The 20870-nt window shown below is 54.5% G+C and overlaps 1 protein-coding gene across 5 annotated transcripts in view; it reads right to left on the reverse strand.

Annotated features, from left to right (window-relative positions):
• GAK (cyclin G associated kinase) overlaps positions 1–20870 on the reverse strand; it is a 55803-nt gene that overhangs the window by 27233 nt on the left and 7700 nt on the right. For 3 of the 5 annotated variants that reach the window (XM_080796782.1, XM_080796781.1, XM_080796780.1), the window contains exons 2-10: positions 16478–16539; positions 15724–15783; positions 14717–14831; positions 11375–11517; positions 8197–8322; positions 4514–4603; positions 2978–3113; positions 2544–2656; positions 702–792 (exon numbers count right to left, since the gene is read on the reverse strand). In XM_080796782.1, the coding sequence (XP_080652908.1) occupies positions 702–792; positions 2544–2656; positions 2978–3113; positions 4514–4603; positions 8197–8322; positions 11375–11517; positions 14717–14831; positions 15724–15783; positions 16478–16539 (936 nt within the window). Of the gene's footprint in view, positions 1–701; positions 793–2543; positions 2657–2977; positions 3114–4513; positions 4604–8196; positions 8323–11374; positions 11518–11731; positions 11831–14716; positions 14866–15723; positions 15784–16477; positions 16540–20870 lie in introns of those variants that run through there. The other 2 variants (XM_080796784.1, XM_080796783.1) reach the window with 2 other exon arrangements.

The following is a 20870-nucleotide window of genomic DNA, read 5'->3' on the forward strand; positions in this document are numbered from 1 at the left end:
GGGCACATCCTGGCACAGCCTTCCAGAACTTTCCCAGGCATGGCCACACAGAGCTCAGGCCAAGGAGAGCACGGCTCGTTCACTAAACGCGAGCAGAGTTGTAAGGAAAACAACTGGCCCCGCCTCTCCTCCCACCAGAGCTGTGTTTGCGCCTCCTAGCCAAAGTCCCTACTTGGAGCCCTCCGGCCCCCTCCAGCCCCCTCCAGACCCACGGCTCCCATAATGGCTGCCCTATTCCCCACATACTCTCCTCCTAATGGACTTGCCCTCCTGCTCACTACCCTTCGAGGCGTGCCCTCATCCACCTGGGCCATGGGCCACACGAACAAGTGACTGACAGAGGAGCCACAGGCCTCCACAGGGCTGGAAACCGAGCCAGCCACACGATGGGTGGCGATGCCTGTGTGGCCGCCTGCGGCTGTCCTTCCATGCTGCAGAGGACCAGTGCTGTCTTGACGGCAAAGAGAGAGAACACTCACATTCTTCCCCAGCTCCCTGGACCCTCAGTGTGCCAGTTCCACTGAGTTCTGGCAGTCGGAGACAATCCAAGCCTGAAGAGAATCCTGGGGACCCCAAATGTGTAGCCCATCTCCTGCCGTCAGGCCAAAAGCCCTGTGAGAGCAGGATCTGGGTGCCCTATGCATAGCAGGGATGCGGTAACCCCAGAGGACAAATGGTGGGCACGAGGAAGGGTTACTCACCTCCGCTGTATCCGCCACTGCTGGAGCCCCCAGGAAGGGGTGGCCCTCGGGACGGGACAGCGTTCCCATAGCCTCCATTCTGCTCGAGAAGCTGCAGTGATTCAAAGTGCAGACAGTCAACCTCCCCAGATGCAGCAAATCTCATGGACGGGGGCACCTGTGAGCCCAGGCGTGTCCGCTACCCAACTCTCCCTGATGTGCTGAACAGCCAAGGGGAGGACCTCCCAACTCTGAGCAGCACACTTGAACCAAAGACCACACAGACAAGGGGGCTGCACACGCACCTTGGAGCATGCAGGGAGCGGCTGAGAGTCTGCCCCACTCGCAGGTGCTCCCCACTTGCCCACCGAGGGCCAGGCTCTGCAGTGACACAGGATGGCAGACCCTCGGGATGACACACCTGAGGCCTCCATCAGCAGTGTGGCTGCCACAGAAGGAGGGCGGGGGGCTGCGTCTGTCATGAGCAGAGCTCAATGCCAGTGGGGGCTGGGGCTTCGACCCCAAGCCCGCTGGATGCTCGGAGCCCCTGGGCAAGGTGTGCAGCCCAACCGTGTGACCACGGGACAGGCCCCGAAGCCCCACTGGGGGCAATCCTCAGTCCCCCTCAGCTTCCACACTTATTCACAAGTACTTGGCAGCACACTTCAGAATTTTTGGTGGGGTTTTACAAGATATTACCAAGGTCAAGCTTTACTACAGCCAGCTCAAGAAATAAGATATATTTGCTATCACTTCTCCTGAGCGTGACAAAACGTCTTTCTCTGTGACCTGGTAAGTAGTCAATGCTGATCCCCTATAGACCCTTACAAACCATGCACATGCCCACCAAGAGTGAGGCAGCCCACGCCTGTTAGACGGGCCAGGTCTCCTCGCTGAATCTCTATCCGCTTCACCGATCTCTGGAAGAAACAGAACGTCCCCTACCGGGACCCTCCGCTTCCCATGACGCCCTGTAAACCCTAATCAATGGTGCTCAGTATTGCTGAGGCAGTGTCATGAAGAACATGCTGATGCTACTTGGTTTTTCAAAATTCTGTTTCCACACCCCCTACTTAATGACACGGTGCACCTCTTCCTACAGCCCTCCTCCTGGGTTTCAGACTCCGCTCCTGTTCTCACTCTCTGGGGGGGCTGTGTCTGTTGCACTGTGGCAGGCTGCCTTGTCATGGGGAGGACTGGCTCACTGCATGATCAGGCCCGCATGGCCCAGAGAAGAACCCTCCAAAAGGGGTTCAATGTTTGCACACGCAGATCCCAGGTCCCAGAAGCACTGAGATCAGAAGATGTGCAGCGGCCCACACACCAGGGGCTGTGTCTGTCCGGCAGCACCTCTGTCCAGCCTGTGGTGCAGTCCCAGAGGTGCACACGCAGGCCGGCTCACCCACCAATCAGACAGCTCCCCACACCACCAGCCAACCCTCTGCCAACTCTTGGGGGAGCACACATCTTCGGGGGGACCGCATGAGGGGTTCTCTCTCAAGTGGACCCACTGGCTTCCTCTTCCTCAGCCCAGTGTGATGACCCTCCCTGACAAGGCAGGTCTTCATCTTCACCTCCTGCCTGGGTCCCCAGGCCTGGGAACAAGCCCATGAGATACAGGCTGAGCATCACCCCCCAGCATCCCACAGTTTGCTGCCCCCATCCCTGTGACCCCACAAAGCAGTCCACCTCTCATCAGGTACGAAGCTCCCTCAGGGGAACTCAGATCACCCCAGGCTGTGGAAGCTCCCCGGCACTCGTGAGCCCCATCAGGAGCCATGTCTCCTGCCCCAGAGCAGACGGGGCTACTCACAAGACCATCCTGACCACACCATTGCGGGCCACACCTGGCAAGGCCCCTACCTCAGTGATGGGAGACTTGGGGTTGACGTTCCTGGCAGCGGCAATCTCCTGCAGCTGGTTGACCAGTTCTGTAATGGAGAGCCGCTCCTCGGGGTTGACCTTCAGCGTGGCACCTGGGGCACAGGCAGGGGAGCTTGGGCCAGGGCTGGGGACAGCAGTGTCTGCTCTCCCCGAGGTCACGGACCCTGGAAGCCCCTTGGTTCACTCACACCAAATTTCACAAGTGAGCGAACTAGAACACAGACAGAAAGCCCCAAAATGGCACAAAGTTACCAGAATGGGCCATTCAAAGCACCAAGAATTCACAAGGGGGGTGAGCCCGGGGAAAAACCCCCATCAGGGGAGCCACCACACAGCCGCGAGGGACAGGGGACAGACAGGCCTGAGAAGTGACAGAAGGTGTGTCCTTCAAGGTCCCTGCCTGTGGGACTTACGGATGAGGTCGTGGAACACGGAATACCGGGTGTCATTAGGGGGGATTGAGAACTTCCCGTTGACTATTCGAAGTTTTGCTCCATCCTCAAAAGGATGCTGCCGGAAGCACAGCAAATACAAGATGCAGCCCAGGGCCTGTGGGGAGAGCGGAGGTAGGGGCGTGCAGGTGGTGGGGGTGGAGGGGGGCAGGGTGGAGGGGAGGGGCGCACAAGTGGTGGGGGTGGGGGGTGGAGCGGAGTGGGTACAGTCTGTCCTGGGGTATGGATCCACAAGACCCAGCTGACCTGTGGAAGATGGAGCCATACCCTGGTCTGAGTTACGGGCGGCTGCAGCCCCCTTTCCACCCTCCTCAGACGCGAACTACCAAGGTCTGAGTCGTGAACAAACAACCATGTCTTATTTTCGCATTGAAACGGAAAGTCCTACATGCCAGCATCTGGGGCTGGCAGGGCAGCTGCGGGAAGGACTGGCTGTGCAAGTGCACAAGCTACAGCAGCAGGAACACAGGAAGCAAATGTGCGGGGCCGTGGGGGCTGTCCCTTCCTCCTGCTGCTTCTCCCTGGAGTGACGGGTGACAGGGAGGCGGCGGACCAATGGGGCAGCACGGCCCCCACACGCATCCTGCTCTCACTGAGAACAAGCCACGATCTGAGGCCCAGAAAAGGCCAAGCCCTCAACACCCACGCCGTTTCCCTGTCCAGCTCCGTGTGCGCACGGGCGAGTCCTCTAGTCCAGACATGCCGAGGGCACCTGTCTGGGATCAACACCATTTGGAAAGAAGACACCACGGGCTGGCACTATCGTGAGAAACGGCTCTCATACACACGTCCTACCGACTCCCATGCTTCAAGGGCTCTCAGCACCACTCAGGGTGCAGATGCTCACATCCACAGCAGGGCCCGAACTCTGGGCCTGGGCCTGAGGTGCTGCTGTCCCTGGTCTTAGAGAGGCAAGGTGGGGCAGCCCCAAGCCACTCAGGGCAGCACTCCCCAAGTTCTGCACCCTGATGCTAGACCCCAGGAGGGACACAGCCAGGCATAATGCCCACTCCATGAAGGGACTGCCAGAGGGTTTCAGAAAGGTGAAGGGAGCAGGGTCACCTAGGCATCAGGGCCTGGCACTGACTCTGGCCAGTGCCCAACCAACCTAGCACTCCAACTGGGATGGCCAGTCCAGTGGCATGAATGGCCTCTCCAAAGAGGCTCTGGCCAGGACAGCAGATGTCCTTGCATCTGGAGGGTTCAGGTCCCAGCCTGCAGGCAGCAGATCTGCCACAGGAGCAACGTCCCAGACACAGCATCCCAGAGGGCCCTGTGGGACGCCGCTGCACGCGGACACCCCCTCAACTTTACTCAGTGCGTCTCTGCTCATGCCACTCACAAGTGACTCTTATGAAAGCAATGGGAGAAGAAAATGAAGGAAAAAGGGACACCGGTGGGAACATGAGCAGAAAACAGCAGGCTGGACTCTGTGCCCAAGGGCCCCCTGTGCACCCACAGGCACGTGGCCCGGGCACCACCGCGGCGCAGCCTCACCCAGATGTCCTGCTTCTCGCCAATTGGGAAGTTCGAGTACAAGTCCACCATCTCCGGCGTCCTATACATGGGTGTGGTGTTCCTGGTGATCTGAAACAGACACATACGCTTCAGAAAAAAAGGCCATAACGTGAGGACGGCTCCTTACTCTGCATGGCTGCTGTGCCGCCTTCCAGAACACACTGCAGGACGTTCACGAATGACATTCCAGACATGCCACTGTGCTCCACCGCAACGGCCGGCCACTCGCCTCCCTCCTCAGCCCCGCTGCTGCCTGCTCTGTGGCACCTTGGTGCTCGCTGGAGCGGCCACACCAAGCCCTCACTGTGGGTGTCCCAGCCGCCTGACCCATGGGGAGTCCGGCCCAGGGCCATAGGTTGGGTCACACGTGTCTGCGAGAGGAAGTGCTATTCCAAAAGAAGCTTCCTGACACGTTCTTATGGAAGCACTTTCTCTAACGGAAGAGGGAACTAAACCAAATCCACCCAGTTGGACAGGTGTTTACGTCAGGAACGCTGAGACCCGAGTACACAGGGTGGGACGTGGGATGGATGAGAGGGAGGCTGGCGGCACAGCACAGCGGAGGCCCACACACCCGGTGAGGACGGGGTCTCTGTGCACAGTACGCACGAACACCAACCACAAGGCCGCAGACTCCAAGACCTCCGCAGACACATGGAAAGGCTGATAAACTGCTCTCTGCCCGCAGGTCTGCTCCTCAAGAGCAAGGCCCTGCAGAGGCCGGCCTCAGGTGGGTTGAGGGTACGTGAGCCCCGCGGCCAATATGGGGCCATGCGCATGGTCTGTAACTCCTGCAACTCCTCAGGGATAAATGAGAACATGATAAAAGCGGTTGAGGGCCTCGAGCAGGCCATTCCTGAAAACCACGCTCCTGCACTCAGGCAGGATTCACTCAGAACACCAGGAGGCAGGCGAAGCTGGGGGTGCCATCCAGTCCAGATGAGGGGTGACAGGGGCACCCACACAGGACACGTCACCCAGTGGCACACTTACAGTTCTGCGCTGGTATGTATGTCTGATAAGCTTCTGTTAAAACCCCGATTTCAACATCTGGATTTAGTCACAGACCCAGCCATTATGCGTCCGGGCTCACCTCCAGGGATACCCACATGAGAACCCACACACGGGCCGCTCAGTGTGCTGCTGTCTCTAAGTCTGCAGAGGGCAGGACATCAGACACAGCCTGACAGTGAGCACAAGGTTCTGGCCAAAGGGCACAGGGTCTCACTGTCGAGGGACACAGGTGCACGGACCCGGGAGAGACCACGAAGGAGAAACAGCAGACAGAAGCCAGAAAAGCATGTGGGGCACAAGGGGACCGGGGACCTGGGGATGCACACCCATGTGCTCATCCCTGCAGGAGGACAAAGAGGGAAGTGTGTCGGCGATGGGGGAGCACCCTGCTCTCAGCTCAGTTCTGCAAACCTGTGACTGCTCAAAAGGTCAATCTATCAGTTAGAAAAAAGAAAAATTAAAAAAGACACACCCAAATGTATTTCAAATGAGTAACAGAAGCACTTGGAAGGAGAGAGACCGAATCCAAGGCACTTGGTCTGGGGTGCAGACTGGGAGGAGGGGGCATGAAAGAAGCACACGTGGAGCCGGCATTCTCGCCAGGAGACGTGTCTTCTCCAGCAACACTTGGACTCTCGCACGTGAGGCAGAACAACAAGTGGATGCATAAGGGATGATGCTGGGCCACTCACCGGGAAAGGGGGACACATGGATGTGGGGTGGGGCAGGGAGCCCACCGGACAGGCCAGAGCGGAGGTGCTGACTCAGAGGCGTGACTTCTAACAGGACGACGCATGTGTAGGTCTGCACACACGCGCCCACACACCCGGAGCTTGGCCTGTGATACCATCTCCCACTCCGAGGTGACAGCCCTCCTCTGAGGATCACAGAAGCCCCGGCTAGACGGGATCGGCACCTGCTGAGCTCAGAATATTCTGCTGCTCCAGGAAGTAGACAAGGGCTCCAAAATGATGGGAGAATGTCAAAGAACACAGGGCCAAGTGTGAAGCAAATCTGGGGCACTTTGGCACCAAAATAACTGAGGATTCCCCATGAACCATGAAAAAAACGGGAGCCCCAAGTCCCTACGAATGGTCAGCACATGAGGGGCGGGGGAACCTGCTATAGCGGGGTGGGGTGATGGGGCCACTGCGGCACACAGCAGGGTCAGGAGGGGACACAGGCTGAGATTCACAGCAAGCAGACACCCCTGCCCTGCAGATGGAAGATGGAAGGAACCACCACCCAAAATAGGCGTGCACGAGACTTGGGGGATGGTCGCACACTTCTGAGGGTCTACTCAAGTCCGTGAATGGGGCAGGACTCAGAGCCCACGAGGTGGTTACTAAACCAACCCCCCACCACACGGGACCAAGGGACCCCTTCTCACGTCGCTGAGTCACTGTGCCCTGCCAAGTGGCTTAAGGAGAACAGTCACACACTTGCACTTTGCTGGGAACAACTGTCTTATAAATATTATCACACAGAAGTGGGAACGTGCCACTTTGGGGTGATTGGACCCATCTCCCGACTGAGTAATGGAGCGTGGGAGGACAGACCCCCTTCCCTCGATGAGCACAGTCCATCTAGGAACCTGTGCTCTGACTCCTGACAACCTAGTCTGAGGCCTGAAATAGACAGTGATGGACTCCAGGAGAAGCAACAGCTGCTCTGTGCAGATCTGATCCCAGGCGAGCTTCTGGTGAGATAGGTCCTGACGGGCCGAGTGGGTGGCCTGCTGGCTCAAGGCCTCTGCCTCAGGCTCTTTCCCAGCAGGCTTGCCTTGATGTCCCCGCAGAGCGCGGCCTCAGCACCTCCCCGACCCCGTCAGTCCTTGTGGCTCCCAGTGTCCTATGTTCTGTCCGCATGTGTGGTTTCTGTGAGCTGCTTGTCACACACAGTAGAAGCCGCCAGGAGTGTGCAGCGCCGGGGCTTCCAAATGAGGGCACACCATGGAGCCCTCCCGCCCCTCCCTGCAGCCACACGTGCACAGGGCACACTCACCAATCCCCTCTGGGGTCTCCTGCAGGAGCCCCTGAGGTTTAACTTTAACCGATATATATTTTTTTAAGTAGCCGGATTTGGGATGGTGACAAGGTTCTATGAATGGATGGTGGTGTCAGCAGAGCAACCATGAATGTGCCTCATGCCGCTGGAACACAACTTAACAAAGGTTAAGACCACAAGTTCTACGCCACATGTCTTTTACCACAATACAAAAAAAATACAGTTAAAAAAAAAAAGCTGTGGGGTGCCTGGGTGGCTCAGTGGGTTAAGCCTCTGCCTTCGGCTTGGGTAATGATCTCAAGGTCCTGGGATCGAGCCCCGCATCGGGCCCTCTGCTCAGCAGGGAGCCTGCTTCCTCTTCTCTCTCTGCCTGCCTCTCTGCCTGCTTGTGATCTCTGTCAAATAAATAAATACAAATCTTAAAAAAAAAAAAAAAGCCGTAAGAGGCACTTTTGGGATGAGATAAGTGATGGAGACATGAGATAACCCTCAAATTCGGTGTTTCCTGGTCCAAAGACAGGCCTGGGAGGCGAACACCAGGTTGTGACTCGCCTGTCTTCACAGGGCACAGCGTCACAGGAAGGAGACGCAGGCGGAGCAGACCAGGACGCAGGCCATGCCTCCCCCAGCCCCCAGCTCACCTCATCCTCTACAAGGGCCCGCCGCTGGGCGCTCCAGCTGTAGTCAGGGTAATGCGATATGGTCGTGGCACTGCCAAAGTCACAGAGCTTGATGGTCCCTTGGTTACTGAGCAACAAATTTTCCACCTGCAGAATCCCAGAAGACAATCCTTATGAACTTGGGCTGCAGAGACCCAGGCTTGGGGGGTGCTGGAGAGATGGGACGGGGCTCCCCAGAGCACAGTGAGGAGCCTTCCACAAATAGGAAAACACAGCTTCGTAACTTCTTTCTGATCCAAATCAGTATGTGTACCTTTTAAAAACACATAACTCAGAAAAATAAAAGGAAAAAAGTTAAAATCAACCGCAAATCAAAGAAAACTCCAATCAATAATATACACAAAAAAAGTTTAAAACAGAACACCAAAAATTAACACGCCATTTTAAAATCACCCAACATATCAAGAACCCAGGAAGAAATCAAACAAAAGATACACAAAACACCTCTATTCAGAAAACTATAATTGAGATAAACTCTTCAAATCTAAAAGCGACAAGAAATTGGACCATATTCTTAACACGACAAGCACAGATGCGCTGGGGTCACCCCAAGGCAGGCCCCAGTCTATGGGCCAGGATCAGCTCTGGCCACTAATGGCTTCTGCATAGCCTGCACACCTAGGTGGTTGAGGAAAATTCCCTTTTGTGACATGGGTGCTTCTGCAGCATGAACTGCATGGCCACGCCAGCCTGCTCCTGCGGCCTGGTGCATTATCCAGCAGGGCCGGCATGCAAAGTTGACATGTTTCAAGTCGGGCCTTTTATAGGAAAAGCCTGTCAAGCTCACACTCTGGGAGACAGTCAAGGCAATTTCAATCAGATTCTGGAAAGGTTTTGGGGTGGAACCTGACAAACTAATTCAAAGATTCACATGGAGACACAAATAGCCCGAAAGAGCCATGTGGTCCCCGAGAAGCCCCATTAAAGAAGGCAGAGGAACACAGGGAGCAGGACCGACAGCCCCACAGGACATCCGCTGGGCGCCAGGCTCACGTGAGGTCGCACCGAAGGACAGAGGCACAGGACAGCCATCCAGGCAAGGTGCTGGACGGCCGCCTACAATGGACTGAGGAAGACCTGCCCCGACATGCAACGGCGGACTCCAGGTGTCTCCAGGACAACATGCCTGGGGGGTGTCAACTCCTCAGCAAGTCACAGAAGCTCCCCATGAAACAAGGAGCACCTCATCAAAGACACTCACCACTCAGGGCGATGATGCCAGCTATGGCGTGACCACACGGGGATCCAAGAAACCCAACAGGAAGTGACACCTCAGGGGAAAATCAGGCATTCTTCCACAGATTCTTCCTCCCTAAAGAGGAAATCCAAACCCTGACACCCTTGACAAGATGCTCATTAATGGAAGGAAAATCCAGCTGAAGTCCATAAGCCACACCCACACCGTGTGCCAACACCAAGGGTCATTGGCAAAGCACAGGCACAGGGGCCTCGACACGCTGGCGGAGGCAACATCCCATGAGGGTGAAAGCACCTTCCACAGCCAGAGCACAGACAAGAGCAACTCAGGAAGCAGGCATCAAGCAAGTGAGCCGGCTCTCACGACACACACACCGAGCGAGGGCCTCACCAGTTGGCCAGACCTCGGAGCCACAAGGCTGAGCCAACAGCCAGACGCCAGCGCTACACTCTACGACCTGCAGTGTCGGATGGAGCCATGGAAAGGAGCAAGATAGGGAGAAAGACACGTGTCCCCATGGCCTCTGCCATCCCCCGTGTCGCACCTGCCCCTCTGCAGAGCGGCACGCGACGACTCCCATGGACAAGCCACGGAGACTATGGGCCTCTGGCAAGAACAGGGCACTGAGAAGACAAGGGATGCCCAAGGCAGGCCAGCTTCAACACGGAGTCTTTACTAGTTTTATCCTCCTAGAGTTCCCGCCCACCAGCACATGCATTAATATGCAAACCAGGAGTCTTCATGCCACATGAAAATCCACCAGCCACCCGGTCAAATGAGGAAGGCCCATCTAGGCAGCAGGGAAGGGATGGCTGGCATGCGGGCCTGCAGCCACCCAGGCACCTTCAGGACAGTCATTCCTGACCCCAGTCTTCAGTAACGGGTTGGGGGGGCACCTGCCAACCTCTCAGGTTCAAGGGACAAAAGGAAAAGTTCAGGCTTGTCCAAGGTTCAAGTCTAAACAATGATGCTGCCCCACACACGGGGTGCCAGTGCCTCCCTGGACGCACGGGAAGAGCCCCCCTGCCAGAGCCAAGGAGGAGAGGGCGTTGTTCCAGGCCCACTAGGTGAGAGACACATCACACCTGAAGAAAAATCTGGGAGAGCTGGCCATAGACCAGACAAGAGATGATACTAAGGGATCGTAAGGTTCTTCAGCAAATACAACCTGGTCCCTCAAGATGTGGGCAGAGTTAGGATGGGAGCTGCGTGGATGCCTGGCAAGCTTCCCCAAGTCTGGACTTCGCCAAAGACACAACAGGGGAAATAAAAAGAAGGCCAGAGAAGGCCCCTGCAGCACATACAATGTGGAAAGGCCACCAGAAGAACAGAGGAGCTCCTGCTAATCAAAAACAACCTGAAGGACAACAAACAAGAAAGAAAAAAGGAAAAAAGAAAGTTGACTGAAGAAAGTACTGACTCCATACACAGAAAAAACCACTCCATTTCATTAACAGTCCAGAAAAGGGAAAATCACGGCACACTGCCACTCCCCGCAGCGGGCACCCTGCCAGGGCTTCTCAGAAGCACAGTCCCCGAGGGAAAGCAACCTCTGAGCCCATGGCGGGATCCTGCAGAGCCTTTGCCTGGGGACGGATCGTTGAGGGGCAAGGGCATGGACGACCCAGAGGGGAAGCAATTCTCCTTCTGGCTCCAGCGGGTGGAAGGAAAGGAGCCTCGACCGTGAGCACCCCAGAGCCAGCTGGAGGGCAGGTGGGTGGGGTGACGGGCACATAGGAGGCACGAAGCCCCAGGCCCAGGACACCGCAAAGCTGACACAGAAAGAGGGCTCAGCTCTGCTTCAATGGAAAAGCTTCCGGAAACCTGTTCTAAAACAACTACATCCCTCTTCTCTGGAAAAGCCATCACAGACTGCCAGCCAGCTGGACACCCTGACCAGGGACAGGGGTGCAGGCCTACAGGACAGGCAGGACACAGTACCTTGAGATCTCTATGGATGATGGGCGGCTTCTGTCTGTGCATGTGCTGTACCGCTCTGCATGTCTGGTAGAAGATCTTCAGAACGGTATCGCACGAGAGCGGCCCTCTAGATTCCATTTTCTTTAAAAATTCCACCAGCTGCCCTGGAAGACACAATCCAATTCACATCACCACGGAGCTAGAAATGCTGCCCCCTGCCCGGCAGCACAGATGGGCGGCCCCCCACCATCCCTCCAGTCCGCCGCAGCCGCCCCTGGGGCCCTGAGGCCGAAGCCACACATCCAGAAAATCCCGCGGAGGGACCACCACCAGGATACAATGAAGTTCCAGAGCCTCCTCCCCGAGAACGACACCCACGCAGCATATGAGCGCCAGCCAACGGTGCACACGGTGTTCACGGCGGACCCTGGGCCTTGCGTGGTCAGGCACAACATGGCAGCTCCAAGCACACGGACCCTGGACACAGACACCCTCTCAGAGCACTACCTTTCCACACCCGTGAGCGGTAGACCTCGGTCACCACACATCCCTCACTGAAGGTGCAGACTGTCTGCGGACAGAGCGTGGCCTGGCAAGTGTGCTGGGGGCACAGACCTGCCCAAGGGGCTTGGGGCCACGGACCCTGCCCTCCCTTGGGGCTGTCACCTGGGGGCCGCTTCCCTGCAGCCGCTTTTCCCTGTCACTCTAGCCCAGGGACCTGCCATCCTTGGACCCAAAGCAGAGAAGCCAGGAGACTTCTGTACGGGGCCTGCTAACTCTGCCACAGGCAGGGTGATGGCTTCCTCTGTGACCATGTGCCACCTCTCCACTGGGAACGCCACGTTCATGCCCCTAGTGCCTGCCTCTACGGGCTGCCTACACACCACATGTCTCAGTACCCTAACCCTAACCCTACAGCCTTGTTCCTACCTCTGGCCCCCTGCCCAGAGCCTCTTCCCAGAGTCCACCCTCTCCTGGGTCTGCACTGCTCCCTCCTGGCTCCAGGCCCCAGCTCCTTCTGTCTGCTGGGCACACTGCACCACAGGGACCCAACCCCTCCATGCAGAACCAAGGTTGTTACCACTCCTACAGACCTCATCTCCTGCCACTCCCCCCACAACAGACTCCCCTCCAGCCACAGGCCCCAAGACCTTTACACATGCCGTACTCTCAGCTAGAATGGTTTTCCTCTCTCCCTGCCTTCAGCTCCTGGCTCATACATCGGCGTCGAGGGAGCCATCTCTGCTCAGCCTAGAAATGTACACACCCTTTCCCCAGACTCTTCTCTGTGACACATGGGACTACCCAGCCCTCACTGTGGATTTTGCTTGGGGTCTGTCTGCTTTGTCTGGGTGAGGCACTGAAGCCCCATGCCTGCATGCAGCCATGCCAAGGGACGCGGCTTCCAAACGTGAAGTGGATTCTAACTGTTCTGCAGACGGCACTGTGGTGGCTCACTCCTGCACACTCCTGCCCAGTGACCTATCTGCCGTGGAGTCTTAACTCTGAGGGTCCATCCAACTCTGCCCGCCAGCCCGCCTGTCCCTCACTCCACCGGACCAAGCCACTGTCGCCCTCTCCCAGCCACGCCTACATCCCAGCCTTGCACCCCACACTCAGGCGGGACAGACGCCCTCAGGAAATAACAACCTGCTCCTCCCCCTGATGCAGGCAAGGCACAGGCCCCACAAGGCACTGCCGATGGGTCCAGAGCAGGGGTGACACACAGACGGCCATGCTGCCTGGGGTAATAGGAATGAACCAGGCCATGGCAGGGGCATCACAATGCCAGTGCTTCACAATGCCTCTGGTGTCTACTGAGAATTAAGAGCGATCTTTTTAAAGTAACAACCCTAACGGTGGCCATGCTCCTGGAGAGGGCATGGTGGAGGGCAAGACTGGGGGGTAAGGGCCAGGGAGGGGTGGGGGACTGTGTGCACACATCCAGGCCCTCCTTCTGTGGGACTGGCATCCACATTCCTCCCTAAGATTCCCTCCACCCTCCACCCCCATGCCCCGCAGCCCTCAGCACCTGCCCTGCGAGCACCCCGAGCGTCTTGTGCTGCTCCTGGAGAAGCAGTCCCAGGCCAGCGCCAGCCTGAGGGGTGTGCTCGGTGGGTCTGCTCCACACGGAGCACTGTGCTGCCCTGCAGTGCAAGTGCTGTGAGCTGCCACTGCCAGGCCCCAACCCTGGGGCTCCGGTGAACCCAAAGTCTTCGAAAACCGAGAATGAAAGCAATCCAGAAGCATGCTAAGTGCCCTGCAGGGGAATGGACGGCATGATAAATGAACCAAAGACGTGAGCTGTGGAAAGCGGGGCGAGGCATGCGCAGCGCCAGCAGCAGAGCCCCCGGGGCAGATGGGAAGCTGTGTGCAGCCTCACATGTGCTGCCCAACACATGCCACTGGGGCTCCTACGTGGCAGCCCTGTCCACAGGCTCGCTGGGCTCACACGCTGGACACGCAGCAGTTCTGTGCACCAGCATTTGTGGTCAAGGACAAGTACGCGTCATGAAGGGGGTGCTGGCGCAACATCTTGTGGTGGGGACCTAAGGAACCCTGCGGAGCCCTGAAGAGAGAACAGGTGAGCGTGCGGGCACGAGAAGATGCCTCAGGTGGCAGGCCTTTCTCAGAAAGGAAGCCCCATTTGGAGGAGCACCTCACTCCCCTGTGCTTAGACAAGGATCCCTACCACCGAGGGATTCCTTGCCCTGGCTTTGCCACTGCCAGCCGCCCACCTCATGCTCAACACTTCTGCCTCCTGCCTGCTTAGGCACGACTCCTCCTGGGTGCCTGGGCTCATGGCCCCCACCCTCTCCTTCTTTGAGTGCGCCTCCCGCCGGCACAGCTCTTGGCCGGGTGGCTGTGGGCCGTAGGCTTCCTCTCTCCCAGCACTCACTCCTGGTGACCAAGGGCCACATGCACTCTGCTCATGGCATCCGGTGGCTCCTGCCTCTGGCTCCAGGCCCTCCTGGCAAAGCCTTTGTACCCGCCCCACGCTTCTCCGACAACGTACACTCCAGTCACCCACAGAGACTGTGAGCTCCAGCAGGGCAGACGTTCCCCACGTGGGTAAGCCCTAATCCTTGGTGGAGCAGATGGACCGAGCCCCTACCACAGGGACCAGACATGTTCCACGCCTCTGCTCTCTTGGTACCATCCACAGATATTCGGACGACTACTCTGCCCCTGGAACTCTCTGGAAGGTTCCTGGGTGCCTCCGACTCCTAAGAACACAGGGAGTGTCTGATGCCACCGGGTTGTGTGCCCTCAAGGGCCACGGCAGCAAGCCCACCCTCGCTACTACAGCTGAGCACTCGAACCCGTGACGCTGCTGCAGTTCTGACCCTGACAAAATGTTACCTTTGCAGAGCTCGGTGAGCAGCAGGAACTCAGCCTGCCCAGTGTCTGACTCCTCTTTCCCTACGGATGCTGCAGAACAAAACTGGACAATATTGGGATGGCCAGAAAGTTTTTTCTGCAGGTGTCTTGTTAAAGGAGAATGCGTAAGTCTGCACATTTAAAAACAAATATACATACGATATTAAGACACTAGAGTCAAAACGTTGAATGAAATTACCTTACAATTCCAGCACGATGGGGCAGAAAGATGGAGAGCCGGTGGGGGCAACTAGAAAGGCAGGTGGTGGGGTGGGGGGGAATGGTGGGATGAAGACCTCCACCATGCTGGCAGCACACACCTGACCACGGGCCAGGCAGGACAGCAGGCAGAGGGTACGGGCAGCGTGTGGAAGGCCACGAGCACTGAATGAATCCACCCAGCCTCTGCAAGGCGAGGACCCGTGGCTCAGGCAACCAGCGGGCTCACGGTGACAGAGCTTCGAGAGAGAAAAGAGAACACATTCTAGCAGCAGAGGCCAAGACCCTCGCAGAGGAAGAACGTGCGCCAGAGTGGAGAGCCAGCAAGAAAAGCCCCACACATCCAGCGTCCGTGCTCAGGGCGGGGTAGCCAGCCAGAAGGGACACAGAGGCCCAGAGGAAGCAGGCCTCGCATGGGCCCTGGCGATTGCCGGAGCGCAGCTGGTGGCTGGGCGCCATGGGCCACGTCAAGGTTCCTTACGGGGCAGAGGGCAGGGAATTGGTCCCTCTGCGGGCACAGAGACCTCTTGGGTTGGAACACTTCCATACCCAAAGCTACCGAGCCTCCTGCTATTACCCTGGGAGTGAGGAGCAAGGCAGAAAACTCCTGTCTATTGAGAACACCCCACAGACAGGTCCAGTGAAAGCAGAAGGCCAATTTTAGTACAACCCGAAGGCCACCAGAGCAGCCTTGCAGCAGCCAGCACCCATAGCATGAAGCAGGCCTCCCTAGGTGCCCGCGTGTGCGTGCAGTCCCAGGAAAAGGATACCATGAAACACACTTCCTGGATGATGGCTCTGTTCTTTTCCTCTTCGTTAGACAATAATCTCTGTATCAGGAAATAACAAACAAGAAGAGATTAAGGAGTGTTTATCTTTCTAGTCTACACCCAAGAGAAGAAACACAGTGCCACCTACAAGCACAACCTGCTTACCCGTATTTAATATCTGGCCTGTGTAAAAACCTGACAGAAGGTTAGAGACCCCTGAACATGGTCCTTTATGATCCAAGGACACAAAAAAACTAAAAACAGGAGGCTCTTCTACAAATAGGCTAGAGCAAGGTGAAACAACCAAGGAAAACGGGAGAAGACATTCACAGAGATGTGGGCCTATGCTCCTGATCTCCAAAGTCAGTCACGCCTCAACAGCAGCCCACAAACCCCACATGCACCCCTTACCCCCGTGAGGCCTTCTGTGTACCCCAGGGGGCTCCCCCACCCCATAATCCCTGTGTTCACACAAGCTGTGCACATACATTTCACACCAGTGGCTTTCAAAACCCCGCTATCTGTGGACCCCTCATTTTGGCACTTGGCCTTGAGGTCACCCTGTGCCCAAAGTTGGAAGCCACAGCTCTGAGTCCTCTAGAGCTGCTGATGGCTTCCCCTCAGAAGGAACAAATGGACAGACTGTAAAAAAGAAACGTATACTACATAATGGGAATAAATCTCTGGAAACAGTGCCACTTAGAGATTTCCTTAAAGTGATCCAAAAACCCACGTAAATGTCATCCTTTATTACCTTTAAGGCATACTCTCTGCCACTTCCCAGGTCTTGAGCTTCATATACAAATGCAAACCCTCCTGAAAATTAGAAAGACAGACATACCAGTTCAGTGCTATGACTTTATTTGACAGTAAGCTTTACAAATATCTTCATTAAGTAGTGAAACACAAACTGGACTTGTGGCAGGCAATTTGTTTTCCACAAACATAATGGCCCTAATTGATATGATCCTGTCTTTTAAATATCCTGCTTCAGAGACAGGAAGGAAATCAATGTAGGAACAGAGATCAATGAGGAAAAGAATGGAGAAAATCAGTAATACCAGAGCCTCTGAAAGCCAAAATTCTCTGAAAACAAGAAAATGAAACTGATAAATTCTAGACAGACTGATCACAGAGGGAGCAAGAGCAAGAAAGAGAAGAGAGGACAAATTACCAGCATCTAGAATAAAAGAGGCTAGCAGTGCCCAAAGCCCAAAAAAACTTTAAAGTACATCTAGTACCCTACATAAATACAAAGAATTCTTCACAAATTCTTTTTTTAATATTTTACTTATTTATTTGACAGAGAGACAACCAGAGAGAGAACACAGGCAGGAGCAGAGGGGAGAGGGAGAAGTAGGCTCTCTGCTAAGCAGGGAGCCCCACGTGGGACTCGATCCCAGGACCCTGGGATCACGACCTGAGCCAAAGGCAGCTGCCTAATGACTGAACCACCCAGGTGCCCCCTTCACAAATTCTTAATTCTGAGTACAATAAAATGTCGGCATAACAAACCCAACAATATATACAAAACATCATATATCATGACTGAATAGAGCTGGTTAAATATTTGAAAATAATGTAATTCTCTTGTTTTCAGAATTAACTTGCTTAGCTTTTACTAGTTTTGCATGGTGGAAAATAACATTTTGAAACGAAGCCCTCTCAGTAGACTAGGAACATGAGGCCGCTCACTAACTTGGTAACAGGTGTCTACAAGAGACCCACCATCAGCCTCATGCCAGTGGTAGAAGACCCCACGCTTCTCCTCACAGCAGGAACAGGGTGAGGACAGATGCTCTCACCACTGCCACTCAATATCGCACTGGAAGCCTGGCCAGTGCCATCAGGCAAGAAGAGAGATAAAAGGCAGCCAGATGGAAAAGGAAGAAGTGAAAATAGTTTTCTTTGCACACAAAGTGATTGTGTAGATAATATTGTGACATCTATGGGGAACCTGGGTGGCTCAGTGGGTTAAAGCCTCTGCTTTCGGCTCGGGTCATGATCCCAGGGTCCTGGGATCAAGTCCCGCGTCGGGCTCTCTGCTCGGCGGGGAGCCTGCTTCCTCCTCTCTCTCTGCCTGCCTCTCTGCCTACTTGTGATCTCTGTCTGTCAAATAAATAAAATCTTTAAAAAAAAATACTGTGACATCTATCCCCCCAAAAAGCTACTATAACTAATAAAAGAGTTTAGGGCGATCATGGGTTATATGCACAATTCAAAAATCAACTGTATTTCAGGGGCGCCTGGATGGCTCAGTCGGTTGAGTGTCTGACTCTTGATTTCCACTCAGGTCATGATCTCAGGGTCGTGAGATCAAGCCCCACATAGTGCTCTGCATGGAGCCTGCTTAAGATCCTCTCTCCCTCTGCCTCTGCGCCATCCTCCCCCCTCCACCCCCAGCCAGGACGATGTGCACGCGCACTCTCTCAAAACAATTATATTTCTATATGCCCTAGAGATTTCTTAGGCTTAAGAACGGAAGTATGATCCACAAATGAGAACAATGACAAGCAGACTTCATCAAAGTAAAGAACTTCTGGTTTTTTAGATACACCATTGAGAGGGTGAGAAGTCAGATGCTTAACAGACTGAGTCACACGTGGCCTAGCTGCACTTTCAATCACAGGCCCAATAAAGGACTCTATCTTGAAAATATAAAGAAAATCCAAAACGGAGTAACAAAATTTTGAATGGGTGAACTATGTAAAAAGTTCACCCAAGATACACGAGTGGTGAGTTAGCACATGAAAAGATGCTCAACGTCATCACCCATTAGGGAAACACACACTTTAGGGAAACACACCTGTGTGGGTCTAATTAGAAGGCCTCAGTGTTTTAAACAGACCATGCCCAGTGTTACTAGGATGTGGGTCCACCCACATCCTAGCAGTGAGGCTTCTACTTGGCTTGTGGGAACACAGCTTGGTAGTTTCTTCCGTGGGTAAAGGTAAGCTAGCTCAACAGCCCTGTCTGTCATCACACCGCTGGGCATTTACCTACGAAAAATGGAGGCCACATCCACACAATGACTTGTACACACAGGGACCCAGCACTTCATGTGTAATTGCCCGAACCATGTCCCCATTAGTGGTGAACAGACAAACCAACCATCCCTCCGTGGAACACGACCCAGCAATAACCAGGACGGACTACTGTTCCCACAGCAACATGGAGGCAGAGGGCAGAGCACACATGATCTCCCTTACAGAGAACTGTACAAAGTACTAACTCATCTGCAGCAACAGAAAGCACATCGGGACTGCCCAGGGGAGGAGGGTGCAGGAAGGAAAGGGCTGTAATGGGGAAGGATGGACACTGTGGAGGTGAGGGATGTGTTCACTGCCTTGGCTACGGCGACAGGCACACAGGTGTATACATACTGGACACATTTAATGTGTCTGACACCTACATGTGCACTTCGTGTCTCATTTTTATCTCAACAGACCTGCTAAAAAAAATAAAACAAGTCCATATAAGAAAACAGATGAAAGGAAATAAGTGAAAATCTGTGTAACAAAAATAGAAAACAGATGGCTTCGCTGGTGAATTCTCTGAAACATTTAAGAAAGAACCAGCACAGCAATCTTGCACAAAGTCCTTCCTAAGTGACAGGAGAAAATAGATGCCAACCCATCATGTGAGGCCACAGACACAATCACAGATAACAAGAAAGCACTCGTTAACACAGATGTCAGAACCATCAGGAAAATACCAGCAGAGCAAGTCTGGCAACACCCAGCAAGAACAACATGCTATGACCAACAGTGGTTTGATACCAAAAAACAGTCCCTGTGGCAAAGGACACAAAGGACAGGGAGAGCAGACTCCTCGGACACACGGAACTCATGTGTCACTCAACAGACACATTGAAAGCATCTGTCAACATGCAAAAACACTCATGACTTTTCTTTTTTTTTTTAAGATTTTATTTTATGAATTTATTTGACAGAATTTATTTGAGAACACAAGCCGGGAGACAGAGGGAGAGGAAGAAGTCTCCCCGCTGAGCAAGGAGCCTGATGTGGGACTCGATCCCAGGACCCTGGGATCATGACCTGAGCCAAAGCAGACGCTTCACCCACTGAGCCACCCAGGCACCCCTAACTTTTCAAAATAGTAACATGAAACATTCTCAGCAAAGAGAGGGAATGTCTTCAATCTGACAAGCGGCAACTACAAAACCCTGCAGCTAATGGGAGCCCTAATGGTGCTTTCTGATCTCGGGACCAAGGCAGGTTTGTCTGTGGAGCACTGTGATACCTCCCACTGCGGACTGTCACCAGCACCGGAAAGCTAGAAAGACAGACAAACAGCATAAAGATCAGAAAGAAATAGCTAAATCTATTATTTACAGACAACATGACTATAGGCAGACAGTTCTGAGGGCTTGACCAAAAGCCTCTAGAACCAAAGAGAAGCCTCAGCAAGGCTACAAGGTTCTCGGGATGCTCTCCCTGGCCCATTCACAGGGCCTTCCCCTGGAGCCCCGCAACCCCACCTGGGGCACCCTGGCCACTGGCCTGACACACACACACACACACACACACACTCAGGCTCTGCTCTCCACCCCTCCCTGGGGGCCTTCTCTGACTCACCCCGCTCCAACCACCTAGAGTCAATTTTGTTCCTTCTTCCTAATGCTTTCTGACTCCTGATGCTGTGCCACATGTTCCATTTGGAGATCTGTTTACTGCTCTCCCACCGGCACCCAGAATAGCATCTGACACACAGCGGGCAATCACAGATCAGGACAACGAAACCCTAATTGAAAAGCATCTTCCAATGTTGAAACACATTACATTCGGAACATTCAACGTCCCGGCAGCAGTGTTACGTACCGCCACTGGACACACACTTGCAGAGAAAGTAAAGACAACAAACAGGAAGTCCGCGGTGGTGGTGCCTCTGAGGAGAGGGAGACGCAGTCAGGGGGCCGAAGGTCAACAGAGCCACTCACAGTGTCTGTGATGGTTAATTACTTTGTAAAAGGTCTGGAATCAAATATGATCTTTGAAAAACCAACGTTGATTAATTCTGGACAGTAAGAACATAGATATTTGTTCTGTTACTCTACTTTTCTTTGTTTTTGAAATTTTTCCTGAAAGAGAATTCCCAATTTCAGGACCTGTTCTGTAGCTGCATTA

Source organism: Martes martes (assembly GCF_963455335.1).
Source record: "Martes martes genome assembly, chromosome: 2".
Lineage (NCBI taxonomy): Eukaryota > Metazoa > Chordata > Mammalia > Carnivora > Mustelidae > Martes > Martes martes.